Source organism: Ostrinia furnacalis, unplaced genomic scaffold (genome assembly GCF_004193835.3).
Source record: "Ostrinia furnacalis isolate ACB-3 unplaced genomic scaffold, ASM419383v2 OfSCF5329, whole genome shotgun sequence".
Lineage (NCBI taxonomy): Eukaryota > Metazoa > Arthropoda > Insecta > Lepidoptera > Crambidae > Ostrinia > Ostrinia furnacalis.
The window spans coordinates 164,554-181,576 of record NW_021135568.1 but is presented as its reverse complement, the minus strand read 5'-3'; the positions used below and the strand labels follow the sequence as shown (position 1 = coordinate 181,576).

General features: G+C 39.0%; 4 protein-coding genes across 5 annotated transcripts in view; 1 reads left to right on the top strand and 3 right to left on the bottom strand.

Annotated features, from left to right (window-relative positions):
- Positions 1–2,129, bottom strand: part of LOC114360950 (uncharacterized) — an 18,694-nt gene extending 16,565 nt beyond the window's left edge. Inside the window, exons 1-2 of the mRNA XM_028315835.1 lie at positions 1,554–2,129; positions 318–1,269 (exon numbers count right to left, since the gene is read on the bottom strand). Coding sequence (XP_028171636.1) covers positions 329–1,269; positions 1,554–1,749 — 1,137 coding nt within the window. The 5' untranslated portion in view covers positions 1,750–2,129 and the 3' untranslated portion in view covers positions 318–328. The remainder of the gene's footprint in view (positions 1–317; positions 1,270–1,553) is intronic.
- Cmtr1 (Cap methyltransferase 1) overlaps positions 1–5,065 on the bottom strand; it is a 25,543-nt gene extending 20,478 nt beyond the window's left edge. The window contains exons 1-7 of the mRNA XM_028315834.1: positions 4,921–5,065; positions 3,936–4,043; positions 3,306–3,826; positions 3,080–3,223; positions 2,662–2,935; positions 2,342–2,538; positions 2,072–2,255 (exon numbers count right to left, since the gene is read on the bottom strand). Of these exons, the coding sequence (XP_028171635.1) occupies positions 2,072–2,255; positions 2,342–2,538; positions 2,662–2,935; positions 3,080–3,223; positions 3,306–3,826; positions 3,936–4,043; positions 4,921–4,933 (1,441 nt within the window). The 5' untranslated portion in view covers positions 4,934–5,065. The remainder of the gene's footprint in view (positions 1–2,071; positions 2,256–2,341; positions 2,539–2,661; positions 2,936–3,079; positions 3,224–3,305; positions 3,827–3,935; positions 4,044–4,920) is intronic.
- A 644-nt stretch (positions 5,066–5,709) lies between these two features.
- On the top strand, positions 5,710–12,850 carry RfC3 (replication factor C subunit RfC3). Of its 2 annotated transcripts, none has more exons than XM_028315858.1 (8): positions 5,710–5,868; positions 5,958–6,022; positions 6,107–6,234; positions 6,321–6,483; positions 9,633–9,792; positions 10,993–11,207; positions 11,628–11,705; positions 12,266–12,850. In XM_028315858.1, the coding sequence occupies exons 1-8, from the start codon at positions 5,828–5,830 to the stop codon at positions 12,421–12,423; spliced, it is 1,008 nt and encodes a 335-aa protein (XP_028171659.1). In that variant the 5' UTR covers positions 5,710–5,827; the 3' UTR covers positions 12,424–12,850. The 2 variants fall into 2 exon arrangements, with proteins under 2 accessions (XP_028171659.1, XP_028171658.1); XM_028315857.1 differs by lacking the exons at positions 9,633–9,792; positions 10,993–11,207; positions 11,628–11,705; positions 12,266–12,850 and adding exons at positions 7,089–7,114; positions 7,579–7,758; positions 7,845–8,078; positions 8,871–9,144.
- Positions 12,851–13,137: 287 nt separating this feature from the next.
- Positions 13,138–16,513, bottom strand: LOC114360960 (juvenile hormone esterase). Its single transcript, XM_028315847.1, has 4 exons — positions 16,166–16,513; positions 15,566–15,846; positions 13,760–14,791; positions 13,138–13,679 (listed from the first exon to the last, which is right to left on the bottom strand). The coding sequence occupies exons 1-4, from the start codon at positions 16,337–16,339 to the stop codon at positions 13,490–13,492; spliced, it is 1,677 nt and encodes a 558-aa protein (XP_028171648.1). The 5' UTR covers positions 16,340–16,513; the 3' UTR covers positions 13,138–13,489.
- Positions 16,514–17,023: the final 510 nt, after the last annotated feature.

The following is a 17,023-nucleotide window of genomic DNA, read 5'->3' as shown; positions in this document are numbered from 1 at the left end:
ATATGTTTATTTAATTTTTTCAAATTTAGTATAAATCGCATTTTGCCGTTAGGTTTAGGTACCAGAAATACACGAGAAACATATTGGCCTTGGCAAGGTTCACACGGAGAGATAGCTCCAATAGATAGTAAGTTTTGAATAGATTCTGAAAAATGAGATCTTTCAGACTCAGTCACTAATGTAACGGGAGGGTCTAACTGATTAACTGGCTCATCGAAATCTATTTGATATCCGTCAATCCATGAAAGGACCGCTCGATCTTGTGTGATGAGCGACCACTGACTATAAAAATGACGCAGTCTACCTGCGTAGCGTACCTCGTCGGCGGCTAGCGCCTCCTCGTCTCCCTGCGCCGATAGGACGACGCGGTCGAGTAGTGGCCGCGCGCTGGCTGCGGCGGCGGCGGCGGCGGCGGCTGGTAGCTCGTCGTCGCTCGAGCTGCAGGCGGCTGGTGTCGCGGCGGGCCCGGCGCCGCCCGACGATTCCCGGTGCCCGACTTGCGGTTTAAATTCTTGTCTTGCTTGGGTTTCTTGGCGGAGTCAGCCTTCAAATCTGAAGACGATTTGGAGACGGCTTTTGCTGTTTTCAGGGTTTCGGTTAGATTTTGTCCAAATAAATATCCATCTATCTTGGTACTGGCTAGTTGTTCTCGTAATTCTTTTTTCAGAGAATAGAGTGCGTGGTTTCGTCTGGAACTAGACTGCAAATATTGGACGTCGCATAGGATTCTGCCGACATCCATGAGACTTTTAACTAGTTCATTGTCTCGGGCAGGGTTGTTGATTTGAGCATTTATTATTTGCCCAACGCATGTGATAGCTGCTGCAATTTCCTTTTGGTTGATTTCGATCGACTTATCGCGCTTCTGCACGTACTCCGGAGTTGCGGCTTTTATCTCCGGATTCATTTGAGGGGCAGATAAGTTTTTGCAATTTGCGGGTACGAGATATTTTTGTAATAACTCCTTGCGAGTGTCTTTATCAAGACCCGATGTGGCCATGTAATTGAGGCGGTTAGCTAACTCTTCGTTTATATTAGGTCCGTATTCCACGGTAGCGGTCGGATCTATGCCCAATATATCCAGTATTTCAGGGTCCAAGCCCGTGTCCAAGCTTGCAGGAGTCTGCGTAACTTCAACACTCGCGGCTTCTTGAGGCTGCGTCGCGGGCACACTGTCCGATGTCCCGGCGACAGGTTCGTTTACCGAGGCAGGTATGGGCATGGCAGGGTCTGGACCCATTGAAGAGGCTTCTTTCCGCTGGTTCCGATCTGAGAATAGAACGGATTTACTTATATTGGTATTTCGCCAACATTTAAGCGCCATGGGCGCTGATTTCAGCTATCTCGTACTGATAACACCATAGGTGTCGAATGCAACAGAAAATTTCCATTGGAAATGCATTCTTTAACATTATAAGTTGTGGCACCATGGGTGCAGAATGTTGCAGAGATGACCGCATACATTCTGAGGCGACTGCACCTCACATCAGTCGTGTAGACTGGAAAGACACCATGGGTGTCGAAAATGCGGGTAGCATTTTGTAAAAACTAACCTTGGGATAACGCCAACAGGGTTTGTGGAGCTGGTGAAGAACTTCGTGAGCTTGCGGGTGAACTTTCTGAACTCGACGTACTGGTAGATGATTCCGAAAGCGTCGTTCGTCTTTTTGAGTGTTTCATCTTCTTTTCAAGTTTCTTCAATTTGCTTGCTAGGTATTCGATGGTATCTCCATGTCTTCTTTTCGGCATTTTGGAATGAAGCGTGCGAAGTGGCTGAGCACTAGTTTGCGAATGGCGAGAGCGCCACAGTGTCTCTTAGAGGCGGGGTCGGTTGGAGGGGGAAAATCGTGTTTCCGGTTCCTTTTTAATCTTTTAATAGAAACCGTCAGTTGTATCACTTCCGTTTGAAGATTTTAATCTCAAACCGGAAGTGATAAATAAATTTAAACTAAGTGCAAAAGTGGCTACGCTAGGCGTTACTACATAGTGTTGTTATAAAGTTAGGTTTAATATAAATAGGTAAGTATACTAATCTCGAGGACGAAGCACGTGTATAATCTTTTTTTGTTACCTTGATCAAAACATCTGTACATAATGTAAATAAGACCCACGCTGAACATAGTGAAAACATCAAATAATTTCACAACAAAATGACCCCCTGTCCTCACAAGCATTAATGCTGCTAAGCACTGACATAAATAAAGCTGTTTTGAAAGTATTTCCTGAATATTTTCTTGTCCCTCCACTGAAAAGCCCTGTAATCAATAAAAATACATCAATATTGTAGGTTTTTCTACAGTTTATTATAATACATGATGAAATAATATTTTGGAACACTTACACCATCAGCCATAAGAAAATGTACACCTTTGTCATTGGTTTGTTTTAATACATAATCTTTCAATGATGTTAAATTTTCTGGATCAAATATGTTTCCATCATTTTTAATGCCATAATATGCATCAAAAGTTTCTGGTGTTCCAGCATAGAAGTCGGACAGCTTGAAATCACAAGGTCCTTTTAAAGTAAATCCAAAACCTAAATTATGAAAAAAATATAAGTAAGATTCAGAAGTACAAATTTAATTTCAACAGACTCATTTAGCCACACAATAGATTTTCAGTTAATTTAATATTTGAGAGAATTATAATTTTCACCAACCTTTAGATTTCCATCCTTTTCTGTATAAAACATATTCAGAGAAACCCCCTGGTCCAGCACAAACATCCGCAAAATACAGTATATCTTTCTTATCTATAGCATTAGATCCATCAGGATTCTTCGGCTTTGTAAACATAAAATCGAAAACTGCGTCAATGTTCGCCATTTTCACAGCAGCCCGGTTCAAAAATATGACAGAACCAATAGTTTCATATGGATTACTTCGAAAACGTGCATGTCTTAAATCTTCATCATACAATGTATCAAAAATAGTCTGAAAAAGATTACATCAATATAAACTTAAAGTACAAAAGTTAATATTTTCATTAGCAGTGCCAAAGCCAAATAGTCTTCAAACTGTAAAACATGGCTATAAAAAAATTAAAATAATATTTTTTATTGCTTCTATAAATCTCACCTTGGAATCTAAGATTCCCTTTAGTATATGTGGCTCTACAAAGAGAGTTTCATCATCTATAGTTAATTTTTTTGGTCCTTTTTGAAGCCATTCCTCTAGTTGATCACCTAGTAATGGGTCATCTGGTGGAGATGGTATCCATACCTAAAATAAAATATGATGAATCCAATAAAATTTTGATTTTATGATCACACCATAATCACATAAAAAAGCATGTTGTAATTACCGGTTCCTCTTTTGCCTCTGGTTTCAAATCATCTGGAGACCATTTAAAGTCTGCAGGAACCTCACCAAGTACAGATGGTTTCAGACCCAATCCTCTACGGCCTTTTTGAGTTGAAGCCTCAACAGGTTCTATACGTCCATGTTCAAATTTACCTAAACCTTTTCCGGGTTTATAACCCATACTACTCATCATGCGTTTTGATTTCTCTGAGTAATCCATACTAAAAGCACCATCCATTTCATTTCCTTTAGTGGGGTCTCTATTATAAAATGTACTTTCATTATCTTGGAAGCTCGGTCTCATGGAAGTTTCTCCTTGATCATTGTCATCAAATCCTGGCCGATAGTCATCATAGTGATCATTTGGGGAAGAACAATTTTCACTAAGACTGCTTCGGTTTACTCTTGCACTGCCGGGTGGACTTTGTTCTGCATAATTAGGTTTATGGCCAGTATTTTGACCTTCTGTATAATCTCCAGTTGGTGTTTCTGCAGCAGAGTCATCATCAGACTCTGGTATACCTGAAAAACAAAACACATCATGAAAGTTTGGTAGCTACGCAAGCTAAATGAGGCAATTTAATTCCTATAAATATTGAAAAAAACTGACAAGGCTGAATAACAATAATACCTGAGCCTTGTGATGTTGTGGATGAAGCTCCAAATGTATCAGCTCGCAAGCGTTTAGCAGGGACTGGAACAAAGTCTTCACCACTGGAATCTTCATCTCCAGATGGATCTAAAAAAATTACAAAATTAATATGAATCTAATTTGTGTCTAACTATACATCTATGAAACTTATTTAATATTAATAAATATTTCAACTATATTATAAACAAATCATTTTTGTCCCCTTTAAATTACAAAAGTATTTTGCCATACAATGTTATGTTCTTGTACTTGTACATACATATTATATTAAACATAGTAACATCCAGACCCATATAATTAATTATAATAAATATTTTTATTCCTCTTTAATACAAAATACAGAAAGTTACAGTTTAAACAGGTTATTATAACAATTTTAGAGGATCAAAATTAAGTATTTCCTAGAGACTGGTCCTAGTACAATACAGACATACTACGATACCCTGTGTTACAGCACAGCTTCATATAACTTTAACATAGTTGTGAGGCCTTGAGACCTACTGCAGATAGAACACAGAAAAAATTTACCTTCATATCAATATCAACATTTTTTTCACTGGGAGTGGAGTTTTAAGTAAAGTGCTTGGCACTATGACAAAGCAGCCCATAAATTACTGTACATTATTAAGATGCGACAGTTTTTAGCATTATGTGCTAATACATAAGTAAAATGCTTCTTGCTTATTTGTTTTGTTAGCATTATGAGTACTGTTAATATTTTCAGGAATGTATACGTGCAATAATATTCCTATTTATAGCCCGCGCAAAGGCCGGGGAGTGTCGCTAGAAAACACTTATCAGTCTTGCAAAGATGCAGATAATTTAAAAATTAAAGTGATGATTTTTCATGATAACAAGTGGATATTGATAACTGAAAGCTATTATTCCATTAACCAAGGGTTTGTTTTAAAATACACGATGAAAAGTACCTCATTGAAATTTTAAACAGTTGATCTTAACATACCTGATAGATTCATGTTTTATTAGCTTTATTCGTACAGTTTTTTCGTCAAGTGTTGATTACTTTTCAACAAATTAACTACAAAATACACACTTTTCACCGAAATACAATCGTATTCGCAATGGTACTATTTATTTTTTGTGACATTGACAGAAAGAAGAGAACTACTCAAAAACTGTCATTCGGTCGATTGGATTTGGACGTACTTCACTTCATCTGTCTGTCTCTTTTACACTAATGAGATTTACGAGCAGTTGATCATATTTTCTCTCTATTTACGTCCGGGAAATACAGGCCATAGAGCTTTTTGAAATCCGTTTTCACTTTTCAGGGGAAATCTCCCAACATAAAGAAATCTGAAGAAAAAAGGTTACGAGCTCGCACATAACACATTTATTGCATTTGTTTGTTCTGCCCACATCCATATCTGTGGTTCTGCCCATGAGCTTCATGGTTCTGCCCTATTTGGGCCTCTGATGTTGCCCTTTGTTTCAGCATTTTTTTGTGTTGTATTACGTGCCTTTTGAACGCTCCGAAAATTAAATCCTTTTATAAATCCTTCACTTTTCAAAGTACCTATTTATATTTTTATTTGAGTAGTATAATCTTAAGTAGAATTTTGGTTTAATTCTCGGTAGAATCATTCTTTTTGTTTGAATAATTATAAAAAAAACAGCTGTATAATGAATGAATGAACTATTGGCTAAAAAGAAGAACCATATCCTTAAAAAATGTAAAAAAATAAAAAAACATCAAGCTGTCAAAAGTGACAGTTATTTGTTATGACATTTCATTAATGCGTGTTTGCTGTTCGGTTCGTTCGCGGTTTTTATTATTTTTATTATAATACTGTGATTTCTTCCTGATTTTATTAATTTATTTTTACGGCTGTATCACAGACTGTGAAAACATGACTCTAGGAGTAGGTGACGCCAGTAAAAATCTCCCATGGTTGGTGGTTTACAAAATTTTTTAGTTCCATGGCACATGAAAAATTGGCATACATATTTATTTATTTACGCGTTCTTATCTAATTACAGGGTAGAAAAGTATCGTCCGTCCAAGCTCGAAGACTTAGTGTCCCATGATGATATTATTAAAACGAGTAAGTTGCTTACTATATTGCTTAATACTGCTTTGTAACAATGTTACCAAAACTTGAATTCACCTATTTTATTATTTGTTTCAGTAAACCAATTCATGAAAGAAAACCAATTGCCTCACTTATTGTTTTATGGACCACCAGGAACTGGCAAAACATCAACTATTTTAGCGTGTGCTAGGCAGATGTATACACCTCAACAATTTAATTCAATGGTATGTTCTTTCTAAAGTTTTTCCACAGTGCACATGTAATATTTTTTAAAATTTTAAAGAATTTATAGTAAATTATTATTATTCAGGTCCTAGAACTTAATGCATCTGATGATCGGGGCATTGGTATAGTACGAGGGCAAATTCTTAGTTTTGCATCAACCAGAACAATATTTAAAGCTGGACCAAAGTTAATCATTTTGGATGAAGCTGATGCAATGACAAATGATGCTCAAAATGCCCTTAGAAGAAGTAAGTAAATGCTACAGAAATAATTTTCAATGTTTATGTTGAGTGAATTAATGCATTCAATCAACAGTTTTTTATTTTATTTACTACCTTGATTCTTTTATTATTTTAAATTTTTTACTAGTTAATTAATTAATATTTTGTTACATTTTTTGTTATTTACACTCCCATACAAAAAATTTAGTGAGGAGGCAATGTAAACATTGTAATGTAAAATATAAACATTGCTTTCTGGCATTGTTCATGTTAGAACAGTAACAGTAAAATTCAGTAAATAAGGTGATAGTTTGTGACACTTTAGTTTGTTCAAGACTAGAGTTGCCAAGTAAGGTGATTCACAAACTACTCATTGTATCAAAGTATGTTGCTAATAGCAACCTTAGTGAAAACAAATGATTGGATGTCTTTTTAAAAATATTATTTGGTAACTAAACTTCTCAAAGTAGATGCAAGTAAAAAATAATCTAAAATAAAAAGTTATTTGAATTATTATTGGTATATCAGTTATTAAATTTTGTTAAATGAATAATTTAAGTGTACCATATAAATTAAAATTATGTCAGACACCGAGGATGAGGATGTTCCAAATAGAACTGTTAAAATTACAGTTGTTGGTGAACCTTCAACTGGGAAGGTAAGTACCCAATTAATTTTATTTTTTATGGTTCATTACTCATATTCAAAGGTTTGTAAAGCTTTTCTATTAGAAGCATAGAAGTTTACAAGTTATCATCGTTACTATGTTAAATGAAGTGTTAAGTCTTAGAAAGGACTCATGTGGTCACCTTGGTATGCTCTGTTTCAGATCCTTCTAGATGCAATAGATTTTATTTCAAAATCACCTTTACAGCTGTAGACTTTGTGGCCAAGATCTGAGTTTGAGCTACAGCTAAGTTTTGTGTGCAATGATGATTAATAATCCTTTGAGTAACTGGCCACTTTTACTGGTTTTAAATTCATTGTAGAGGTTTTTTTTTAAATTACGAATTAGATAGTCTTGTGATCAATCTGGCCACTAATACTTTTTTTTTAAATCATTGTAAATATTTTTTATTTTTAAATTGCCAATCATCATTACCATGAAGGCCTCCATTGTAGACAAGTCTGTGCACGCGGTACTTGGGCGGCGCCGGGGCGGGCGCGGGCGGCACGCAGGGCGCCGAGGTGATGGCGGGGCAGTGCCTCGGGCTGCGGCCGCCGGTGCCGCTGCAGCTGTGCGATGTGGCCGGCAACGCGATCACTACTTGCATGCTGGATAATTATTTGTACTCCTCAGATGTAAGTTTTTCTTAAAACGACTAGCAAAATGTTGCAGCAAATATAGCTTGAAAGTTGATGATGATTAAGCTAATGTTGTTTTCCAGGTGGTGATATTTGTTTATGATTTAACGAACCTCCAGAGTTTCGAAAAGCTAAGCTTGTGGATAACAACAGTAAAAGATATATTTAATTCTGAAATCAAAAAACCTCTGATGGCACTTTTTGGGAATAAGTCTGATCTAGAACATCAAAGGGCTGTGAGGCTGTCCTGTGTGCAGAAGTTAGCTTCAGAGTATCTATTGGAAAATTTCAAGGGTTCTGCTAGAACTGGAGAAATGGTGAGTCTAAAAATTAACACACATCATCTACCCTTTCTTGTGATGCAGTAGACATGCTAACACAAATCATACGGATACTATAGTGTTATGGGCGTATAACTGAACATGCTCTCAGAATGTTCGTTCTTTCGTTCGTTTCAGCCAAATGACGTCCACTGCTGGACAAAGGCCTCCCCCAAGGTTTTCCACAATGAACGGTCCTGCGCTGCCCGCATCCAGGCTCTTCCCGCGACCTTTACCAGATCGTCGGTCCACCTAGTAGGAGGCCTGCCCACGCTACGTCTTCCAGCCCGTGGTCGCCACTCGAGAACTTTCCTGCCCCAACGGCCATCGTTATGTTTACGAGCTATGTGCCCCGCCCACACTGCCACTTGATTTTAGCAATTCTGCGAGCTATGTCGGTTACTTTGGTTCTTCTGCGGATCTCCTCATTTCTGATTCGATCACGCAGGGAAACTCCGAGCATAGCCCGCTCCATCGCCCTTTGGGTGACCTTGAGCCTTCTTATGAGGCCCATAGTAAGCGACCACGTAAAAACTCAGTAAAACTCATTTATTTGTGTAAGTAGGCTTTAAAAAAGCACTTTTACGCTCAGATCCGTATACCATCACTGGCAACACACACCTGTCACAAATCTAGTGTCTCAGAATGTAGTTTATTATAATCTCTTGCAATTAATACCCGCCGTTTGGTCATCGACAGATGCTCGGGCCATGAGCGGATGCCATGATAGGAAGAACCCGGATTAACTCACTGCCGATTGGTCTGAATAGTCCTTACCCTCTATTCCAGGTGAACAGTGCCTTCACAAGGCTGGTAGCGCGCGTAATGGGGGTAAACGTAGCGCGTGCATTAGCCCGGCCGCCCGCCGAGACCAACGGGGCCTCGCCGCGCCCGCTGGTAGAGGAACAAACGCACAACCTCATCATGACCAGAAAGGCGATGCGGAGAGCGCAGCGGAGATCCTCCTCGTCTATATGTTCCATTGTTTAAGTTTTAATAAAGCACTGATATTCATAAATTTGGTCTTTTATTCCCTATTATAGATATTAATGCTTTTGAGGTTCTTTCTAATCAACTGTAGGTAGTTTGTTATTCACATTGGGTGTTTTGTAGCTATGCTATCCGTCGAGTCGTTCTCGATTATTATGAATCTGCTATGAATGTTTTAATCTTATAGACCAAGGCAAATGATGGTGATTTATTTATTTACACAAATCGTTCCTCTTTTGTTTCTGTTGGTACTTTGCAAGAAACGTGGTCACACCTACAAGGTGGACCGACGACATCGTAAAGGTAGCAGGGAAGCGTTGGACACAGGCCGCTACCAATGGATCAACGTATTCAACGTGGAAAGCATTGGGGGAGGCCTATGTTCAGCAGTGGACGTCCTATAGCTGAAATGATGATGATAAAGATGATTGCAAGAAACGTACCAGGTTCTTTTCCTCTTATTATATGGTCAATGGATGGAATTAACAAATAACGATCACGCTTGCAATTTGTTTTGCAGAAGATCTACTCTGTAATAATTTGTTTCTTGTTTTTTTCCAGTCATAGAAAAGTACACGGACAACGTGCGTTTTTGCATCATATGCAACTACCTGGGCAAGATAATCCCGGCGCTGCAGTCGCGATGCACGCGGTTCCGCTTCGCGCCGCTGCAGCAGAGCCAGATCGTGCCGCGCTTGAAAGAAATCGCCGCGGCTGAGGGGTAAGCTAAGAATTTTCGCTAAAAATCTCATCGATGATCATAACATGGCAGCCGTGACGTCACATCGTCGCTCTGGTATAGATCGTTTCATCTACAAAGACGCGCCGCACCATTCTTCCGCTAATGTTTGGGTGTTATCGGTGCACTCACACTACAATAATGACGCTCGGATTGCTCTGATCAAACTCCGCGCAGGCCGCGCTTCCCTCGACCAAAATACTGATAATACAATTTAAATTAATATAATTTTTAATATAGAATTTTAGTTAGATTATCATTTCTCTTGTAGAAATTGTTTAATCTACTAGTATTTTAAAATGTTCTCGCCTTTGCTAGCTATACTTGCTTAAATCCGTGGTGGTGGGGGCCCGGTGACCTGTAACACAGGTATTCATTTACCTAGCTCAGGCTCCAGTCTCACACACTGATTAATGAGTTTTCTTTAATGTATTGTATCCTGTATTTTTGTGTGAGAAATAAATCATTATTATTATTATGTTTGTACGCTTTGGAGTTCACGGGTCAAAAGTGGCCCGGTCCTTTAGGCTTGCGTGGGGATACAGATCCAACACGTAGAGGCCGTTTTAAGCTCAAAATAAACGACAAAAGTGAAAGTGGTGCACATGCTGGAAATCGCGCGTCTTCGTGGATAGAGTAGTAGATGGTTTCATCTATATCGACGGGACGAACGCGGGGAGATGTGCGGGTAAGTGGGAGGGAGAGTCGCATTCTAGCGAGGTGTGCAGTTTACTCAATCGGGCTGTAAAATAGGGTGCTTCAAATTAAAGGCGTGAAGAAGTGCTACAGTGACACCACTAAGGCGCGCTTGCCGCTCCACTACTAGTTTTCATACAATTTCTAGATGCGCAGTCGCACTACCGTGACAAACGACAAGCATACCTCTACTGTATTTCGTTCGTTACAGCCGAAAGACGTCCACTGCTGGACAAAGGCCTCGCCCAAGGATTTTCACAAAGACCGGTCCTGCGCCGATCGCATCCAGGCACCTCCAGCGACCTTCACCAGATCGTCGGTCCACCTAGTGGGAGGCCTGCCCACGCTACGTCTTCCGGCTCGTGGTCGCCACTTGAGAACTTTCCTGCCCCAGCGGCCATCAGCTCTACGAGCTATGTGCCCCGCCCACTGCCACTTGATTTTAGCGATTCTACTGTATTTTTTAATATGCAATTTGTCATGCAGGATGGTAATGTCCGAGGATGGCGTGCAAGCTCTACTAGCCTTATCTGGGGGTGACATGCGCAAGGTGCTTAACACTCTCCAAAGCACGTGGCTCGCGCATCGCTCGGTGACAGAAGACCACGTGTACACGTGCGTGGGCCACCCGCTGCGGTCGGACATCAACCGCCTGCTCAACTGGCTTCTCAATGAGAACGACTTCGCGGCTTGCTTCAAAAGTATCCTTTGATTGACTAACAACCGTATTCACAAACGATGTTTGCTTAAGTGAAGCAGCAAATTAAACGCACAGCGTTAAATAGAGCTCTTTGATTGGTTCATGAGTCACCTTGTATGTCCACGCGCACTGTGAGACGTCATAGTAATGTTTGTAATTACGTAATTCACCGTCACATTAAATAGTTGACACCATCAACCAAATTCTAAGGCACAAATTCTTAAAAAGAACACATAATTCTAGCCCTGAAACCAAACCAGTTTTCAATTAACCGTGAAATGAGATTGTAATGAATCAATTGACTTTAAATTAACCTCATTATTTGTTTGATTAGTAACATTATCCTACATGCGTACGAGGACATACTAATCTATGTTTAACTGTTTATTTATTCACATAATTCCCTTGACCAATTGAACAGACATACAAGATGTCAAGATTGCAAAAGGACTGGCGCTCAGTGACATACTGACCGAGATCCACACAGTAGTACAAAGACGTAAGTATTCATCTTCTTCTATAGTTTAGTTACACCATTTCACTTAAAACATAAGGTGTGAATGCAGTCAAATAACCTCCAACCCCCAACACTCGGGAATAGCTGACCGATTTTTTTTTCGAAAATCAGAATAAACTGTAAAATATTGGAAAAATAAAAAATGCGCTATCGGACAAGACCCCTTACATGAAGACAGCATTTACTAAACTCTCCTTTAGCTCTACGCCTGCATCTTATTTAATTGAGTACAGGTGGATAGAAGCCAGCTTGGCTTATTCTACTATTCCCCGTTGACAATCCCCGTCAACGCCAATTGGAGCTTATAATGATATTAGGATTTTATTTTGAACGTAATATTATAAGTTCCAATTTAACGTTAACGGGGAATAGTGAACAAAAAGTTCACTTATCCCCGTTGACGGGGATTGTCAACGGGGAATAGTGAAATAAGCCGCCAGGCTTCACTCGGATTTCTCAATCACAAGTCAAACAGAAAATGTTGCCCCCGCTGAGAATCGAACCCGTGGCTTCTAAAACTGAACTGAAATATAAATTTCCAGTGAAGCTCCCCCCCGAAGTGCTGATCAGCCTGCTGATCAAGATGGCGGACGCGGAGGCCCGCCTGGCCAGCGGCTGCAGCGAGCGCGCCGAGCTCGCCGCGCTCATCGCCGCCTTCCAGGAGGCGCGCGACCACGTCCAAATGCAGCCCCAGGCGTAACCTCGGCAGCAATGTGAGTCGATAAACAAATGACTAACCACATCACTCGTACATTTGTAGTGTAAGAGTAGGCGCACACCGTTGATTTTTCGTCGGCCGATAGTTTAGTCGGGCAGTTGATCAGTATGGGCATGTATGGGAGTGCGCACACTACGCCGATTCGATTTGGCCGATTCTTCATACAAATTAAAATCGGGCACAACTATCGGCCAACTAAAAATCAACGGTGTGCGCCTACTCTTAAGTCACATCTGCAAAGCGGTCGTCTTTAAGTGATTACTCATAGAAACGGACTTCTTTATGTGCTGGATCATACAAAGCGGACATCTTAAAGTGCTGGATCATATTAAACGGTACCTTTTTGAGTGCTTGGTCATACAAAACGGACTTCTATGTGCTTGGCCATACAAAAAAGGTAATTTTTAAGTGCTTGGTTATACAAAACGAACATCTTGAAATGCTCAGTTACACAAAACAGAAATCTATCAGCGGCCTTCAGCCTAACTGAAACTGGTATGAAAGGATTAGTATGGTAATCAGGGGCCTTCTTGGAAACACGAATGTTCTAATTTTCGAATACACAATGTAGTTCTAACCTAATTTATGTAAATGTACTTTATGCTCTATTTTGCCAATCTACATTTCGAATGTTAGTGAGGTTACAATTATCATCAGTTTAAAGAATGAATCGTGTTATCTAAATTGGTCGTTCAATATACACTATAAATAAGATGATAAAATAACCTTTCATATTACACTGCATATTATATTGTAATGTTTCGTGGTATAAGTAGTTTATTGTGCTGGTCAACATGTAATTTATTATTTACTTCTAAAGCATTCAAGTAAACTGTCCGTTTGAGACTAAGTTATAATACTTTTTGTAATTAGTGGTAATATTGTTACAATAAATATCTTACTTTTTATATTGCATATTTTTATTCACTCATATCATCGATTATAACACATTGCTATAGTATCAGGTAACTGAAGCAAATCACTTATTCTAATTTAGTGTGTTTGTTTCCAAATTAGCTGGTGCTGTTTACTGAAATTTTACCTGAAGTTATAAGTCGACATCGTTCCTGTTAATATATGAATTATACTTATTGTAGGCCTTTTCCCAGAAGTCAAACCTCTTTTTAAAAGGTCCTTGCGTGACCCTTTTTGGACAGTCGTCAATCACAAGGTGACGTCCATGTTTTCCAGACTCAGGCCAAATTACTTTCCCGCCATATCCTTTTGGGGATGGATTACTGCAACAACAATTAAGTTAAATTATTTCTTTAATTTAATCAATAAATCCTAACGGAAAAGAAGTGAAGTAGACACTTACCCGTACTTAATGAAATTCGTTAAAAATGTCACCATATTATGCAGTGTTTTTAAACTTCTAGCATCTGCAGTCTTCAGTATTGGCGCAGTGATGTTAGTCACGAATAAGTACCCTAAATCATCTGCATGTACAGTGCCAGGAAAGTCTATGTCGTAGGTTAGTTTACCCCAATTTAAATCCCCATCGAAATCAAAAACGTAGTAATATAAGGGTGCGCTGTCATGCCTCTTTTTATGGATTCTTATCCAGGAGTCAACAGTGCGAGCATATTGGGTATCTGTAACTAGGTTAAAAAGTTTTGTGAGTGTCCAGTTGGATAAGTCTTTACTGCCAAAATATAACTCGCTCATAGAATCCACCAAGTCTTTGTACTCGTCCGAGTCATCAGGATACTCTATGTCAGGTGGTATACAGAGAGGGACTTTACTCTTCAAGTCGTCGGTTGACAGTTTGTGAAGACTAGGCCACATGTAAGCTCCTTCAAGTGCATTCATACCTACATATATTGGTACATTTTGTGGTATTCCCATTTTTACTATATCCAATGGACGCTTTGTGATAAAAGCGTGGTCTGATTCTTGTTCCACGTTCGGCACAAACGGACCAAATGGCCTCATTGGGTTTCGGTTATTTTTGTAAATATTTTCTTGAGCATCGACTATATCGAACNTATCGAATGCATCAGCGCTTGTAAGATTTTTTAAAATATCTTCAATATTACTGTGATTTGAGATTCCTAGTTGTTCAGCGAGAGCAAGAGCATTCGCTTTTGGATCTTTTGCTAAAAATCTAAAATTCGTGGCGCTTCCACTGCTTAACATAGCGCGGTCAAAGAGTCCCGTGGACTTTTCTGTCAACAATAGGTAGTGGACCATAGCTGAGCCTGAACTCTGGCCTCCGATAGTTATTGTGCTTCCACCAAATCTCCGTATATTATCTTTAATCCATTTCAAAGCTAATAATGCGTCTTTTAAACCGGCGTTTCCAGCTGCATTTTCTGTGTGGAGTGATAGATATCCTAATGCTCCTAACCTGAAACACAATAAAATTAAAATAAGCATTTTTTCCACATTACAAACAACATATTAATAATTTCAGCTAAACACTAATGACTCGATATGTACCGTCTTTGCTAAATTATGCATATTTTTATGTAAAATTAAGCTTTGTTTATTATTTTATCGAAATTGTTAGAAGTACGTTACGTTACGTACGTATCGAAATTGTTGTAAATCGACACTTCCTAAACAAAAATTTAAATTATACTTTAGGTACACCTACACAACAAAACGACTAGATAACTGATCATATCGGCGTCTTGAATAAAAGTACAGAATGTCCCAAAATTAGCAGGTCCCTCTAAGACCGGAGTAGTCTACTAAGGGTGAATTCGACCAAACAAGAGTAGGTAAATATTAATCTCAGAATAAATCGTCAGTTATTCGTCATTTTGACATATTTCCCATACTGAATCTGTCAATGTGCCAATTATACCAGGAGTTATTCTCGGATAAAAGTTTGGTCGAATCGGGCCTAAGTCCATTGTATTAAAACTCATCAAACTTTTCTATGAACCAATAATAACTAAGTCAAAGTCAAAGTCAAAATTTCTTTATTTGTTTAGACTAATAAATAGTTCTTACAAATCGTCATTTTGCTCTTAAGGAGCCTCTACATGTCTCATAATCTTTTTACCCTACCAGCGCTTCGAGACCAACATTTGGCAAGTGCTGAGAAGAAGCGCCGCAACAACTAAAACAGGTCATTGTAAAATGTGTAACTATAATCTCGGAATAAAAGAAATACCTGTAATTAATCGTTGCGAAAATAATGTCTCGTTGTATGTAAAAATTGGGTCCGTAAAACATGTCGATATCTCCGGCATTAGATTTGAAACCCCCTCCATGAATGAACACAAAGACAGGCAGAGCTTGCCGCGTTCTGTTCACCGGTACCATAATGTTAAGGGATAAACAGTCTTCGCTCATTTGATCTCTTGTGTACTTTTTTCCTTCTGACTGCGGGCACACCGGGCCTTCCTCTGTTGCATTGAAAATATGAGTCCATGGTTTTTTGGGAATAGGGGGCTGTGGAGCAAAAATAAATATAAATCCATTATTGTTATTAAGTTTTAAGTACATATTTCATACAGAACTGTGAATATATTGCCACTATAATTTGAAACTTATTTACTTAACAAGATTTAAAACAATAAAAAGATTAACAGCCCCCAATCTTAAATTGGTTTACAACATTAAAAAACAATCTCGAACACTTGTCAAATTAAAAAAAAAATGTTAAATCACTAGCGTGTCTGCCGAAATTGCAAAGTGACCTATTTACATTCCCCGAACTAGTCATAACATCAAAAAACCAGAACTACTTACACCATGCTTTGTAACAAACCTTAAAACGTAATTCTCCTTCTGGGCTTTCTGCATATGGTATTCCCAAGTAGGCGTAGTACGAAACTTGTTCTCCTTCCACGAGCGTCCCCCGCACGGGGCCTGTGGTCGTGACGACCACGGAACACTCCGCTGCCGTCAGTATCACACTGACTGTTATTGCGAAGCGCAACATCTTTACTGAAACGCATTAATCACCACTCGAACCTTTTATACTGGGCTTACCACAGTTTTCAAGTAGGCGCCTTAATTGGCAATAGTAGTGATGTATAAACCCGTGCCTAGGCGAGACGTGGGCTCTCTGAGTCACGCCTTGAGCCCTCATAGGAGCTTGAGTCTTAGTAAAATGAAAGTGAGCCTTCCATAAAATACAAAATTAGAATTTAATAAGATGAATGTTTTATGTCATAAAGATCACCGTAGATGCTTAAACTATCGTGCTTTAACTCCTTTCCTCATGAGCAGCTCACCACAACTAGATCACAGAAAAAAGACCAGTGCGCTGAATAAAACTCGAGCTCTGAAAGACTCCCAAGTCGTAGAGCTCATACAATATCATACAAACGAGGCGACCCTTAAAAAAGACACCAAGTTCTAAACAAAAGGACTCTGAGGCCTCGAGCATCTTCGAGCCTTGTACCTGTACATCACTACTTGGCAATTTCGCGTCTAATACAGTACTAATATTGATATCATTATTATCAGTCCACTTGCTGTTAGTGACACATTATCAGTTTGTATTATAACGAAACAAGAAATCCTTTAATACTATAATCGAATCTGATCTCTTAAGCCCGGTTTTTGAGTTGAGAATTACAGCTTGAGCCTGGTCATCTTCTACTCAAGGATGAATTTGGTA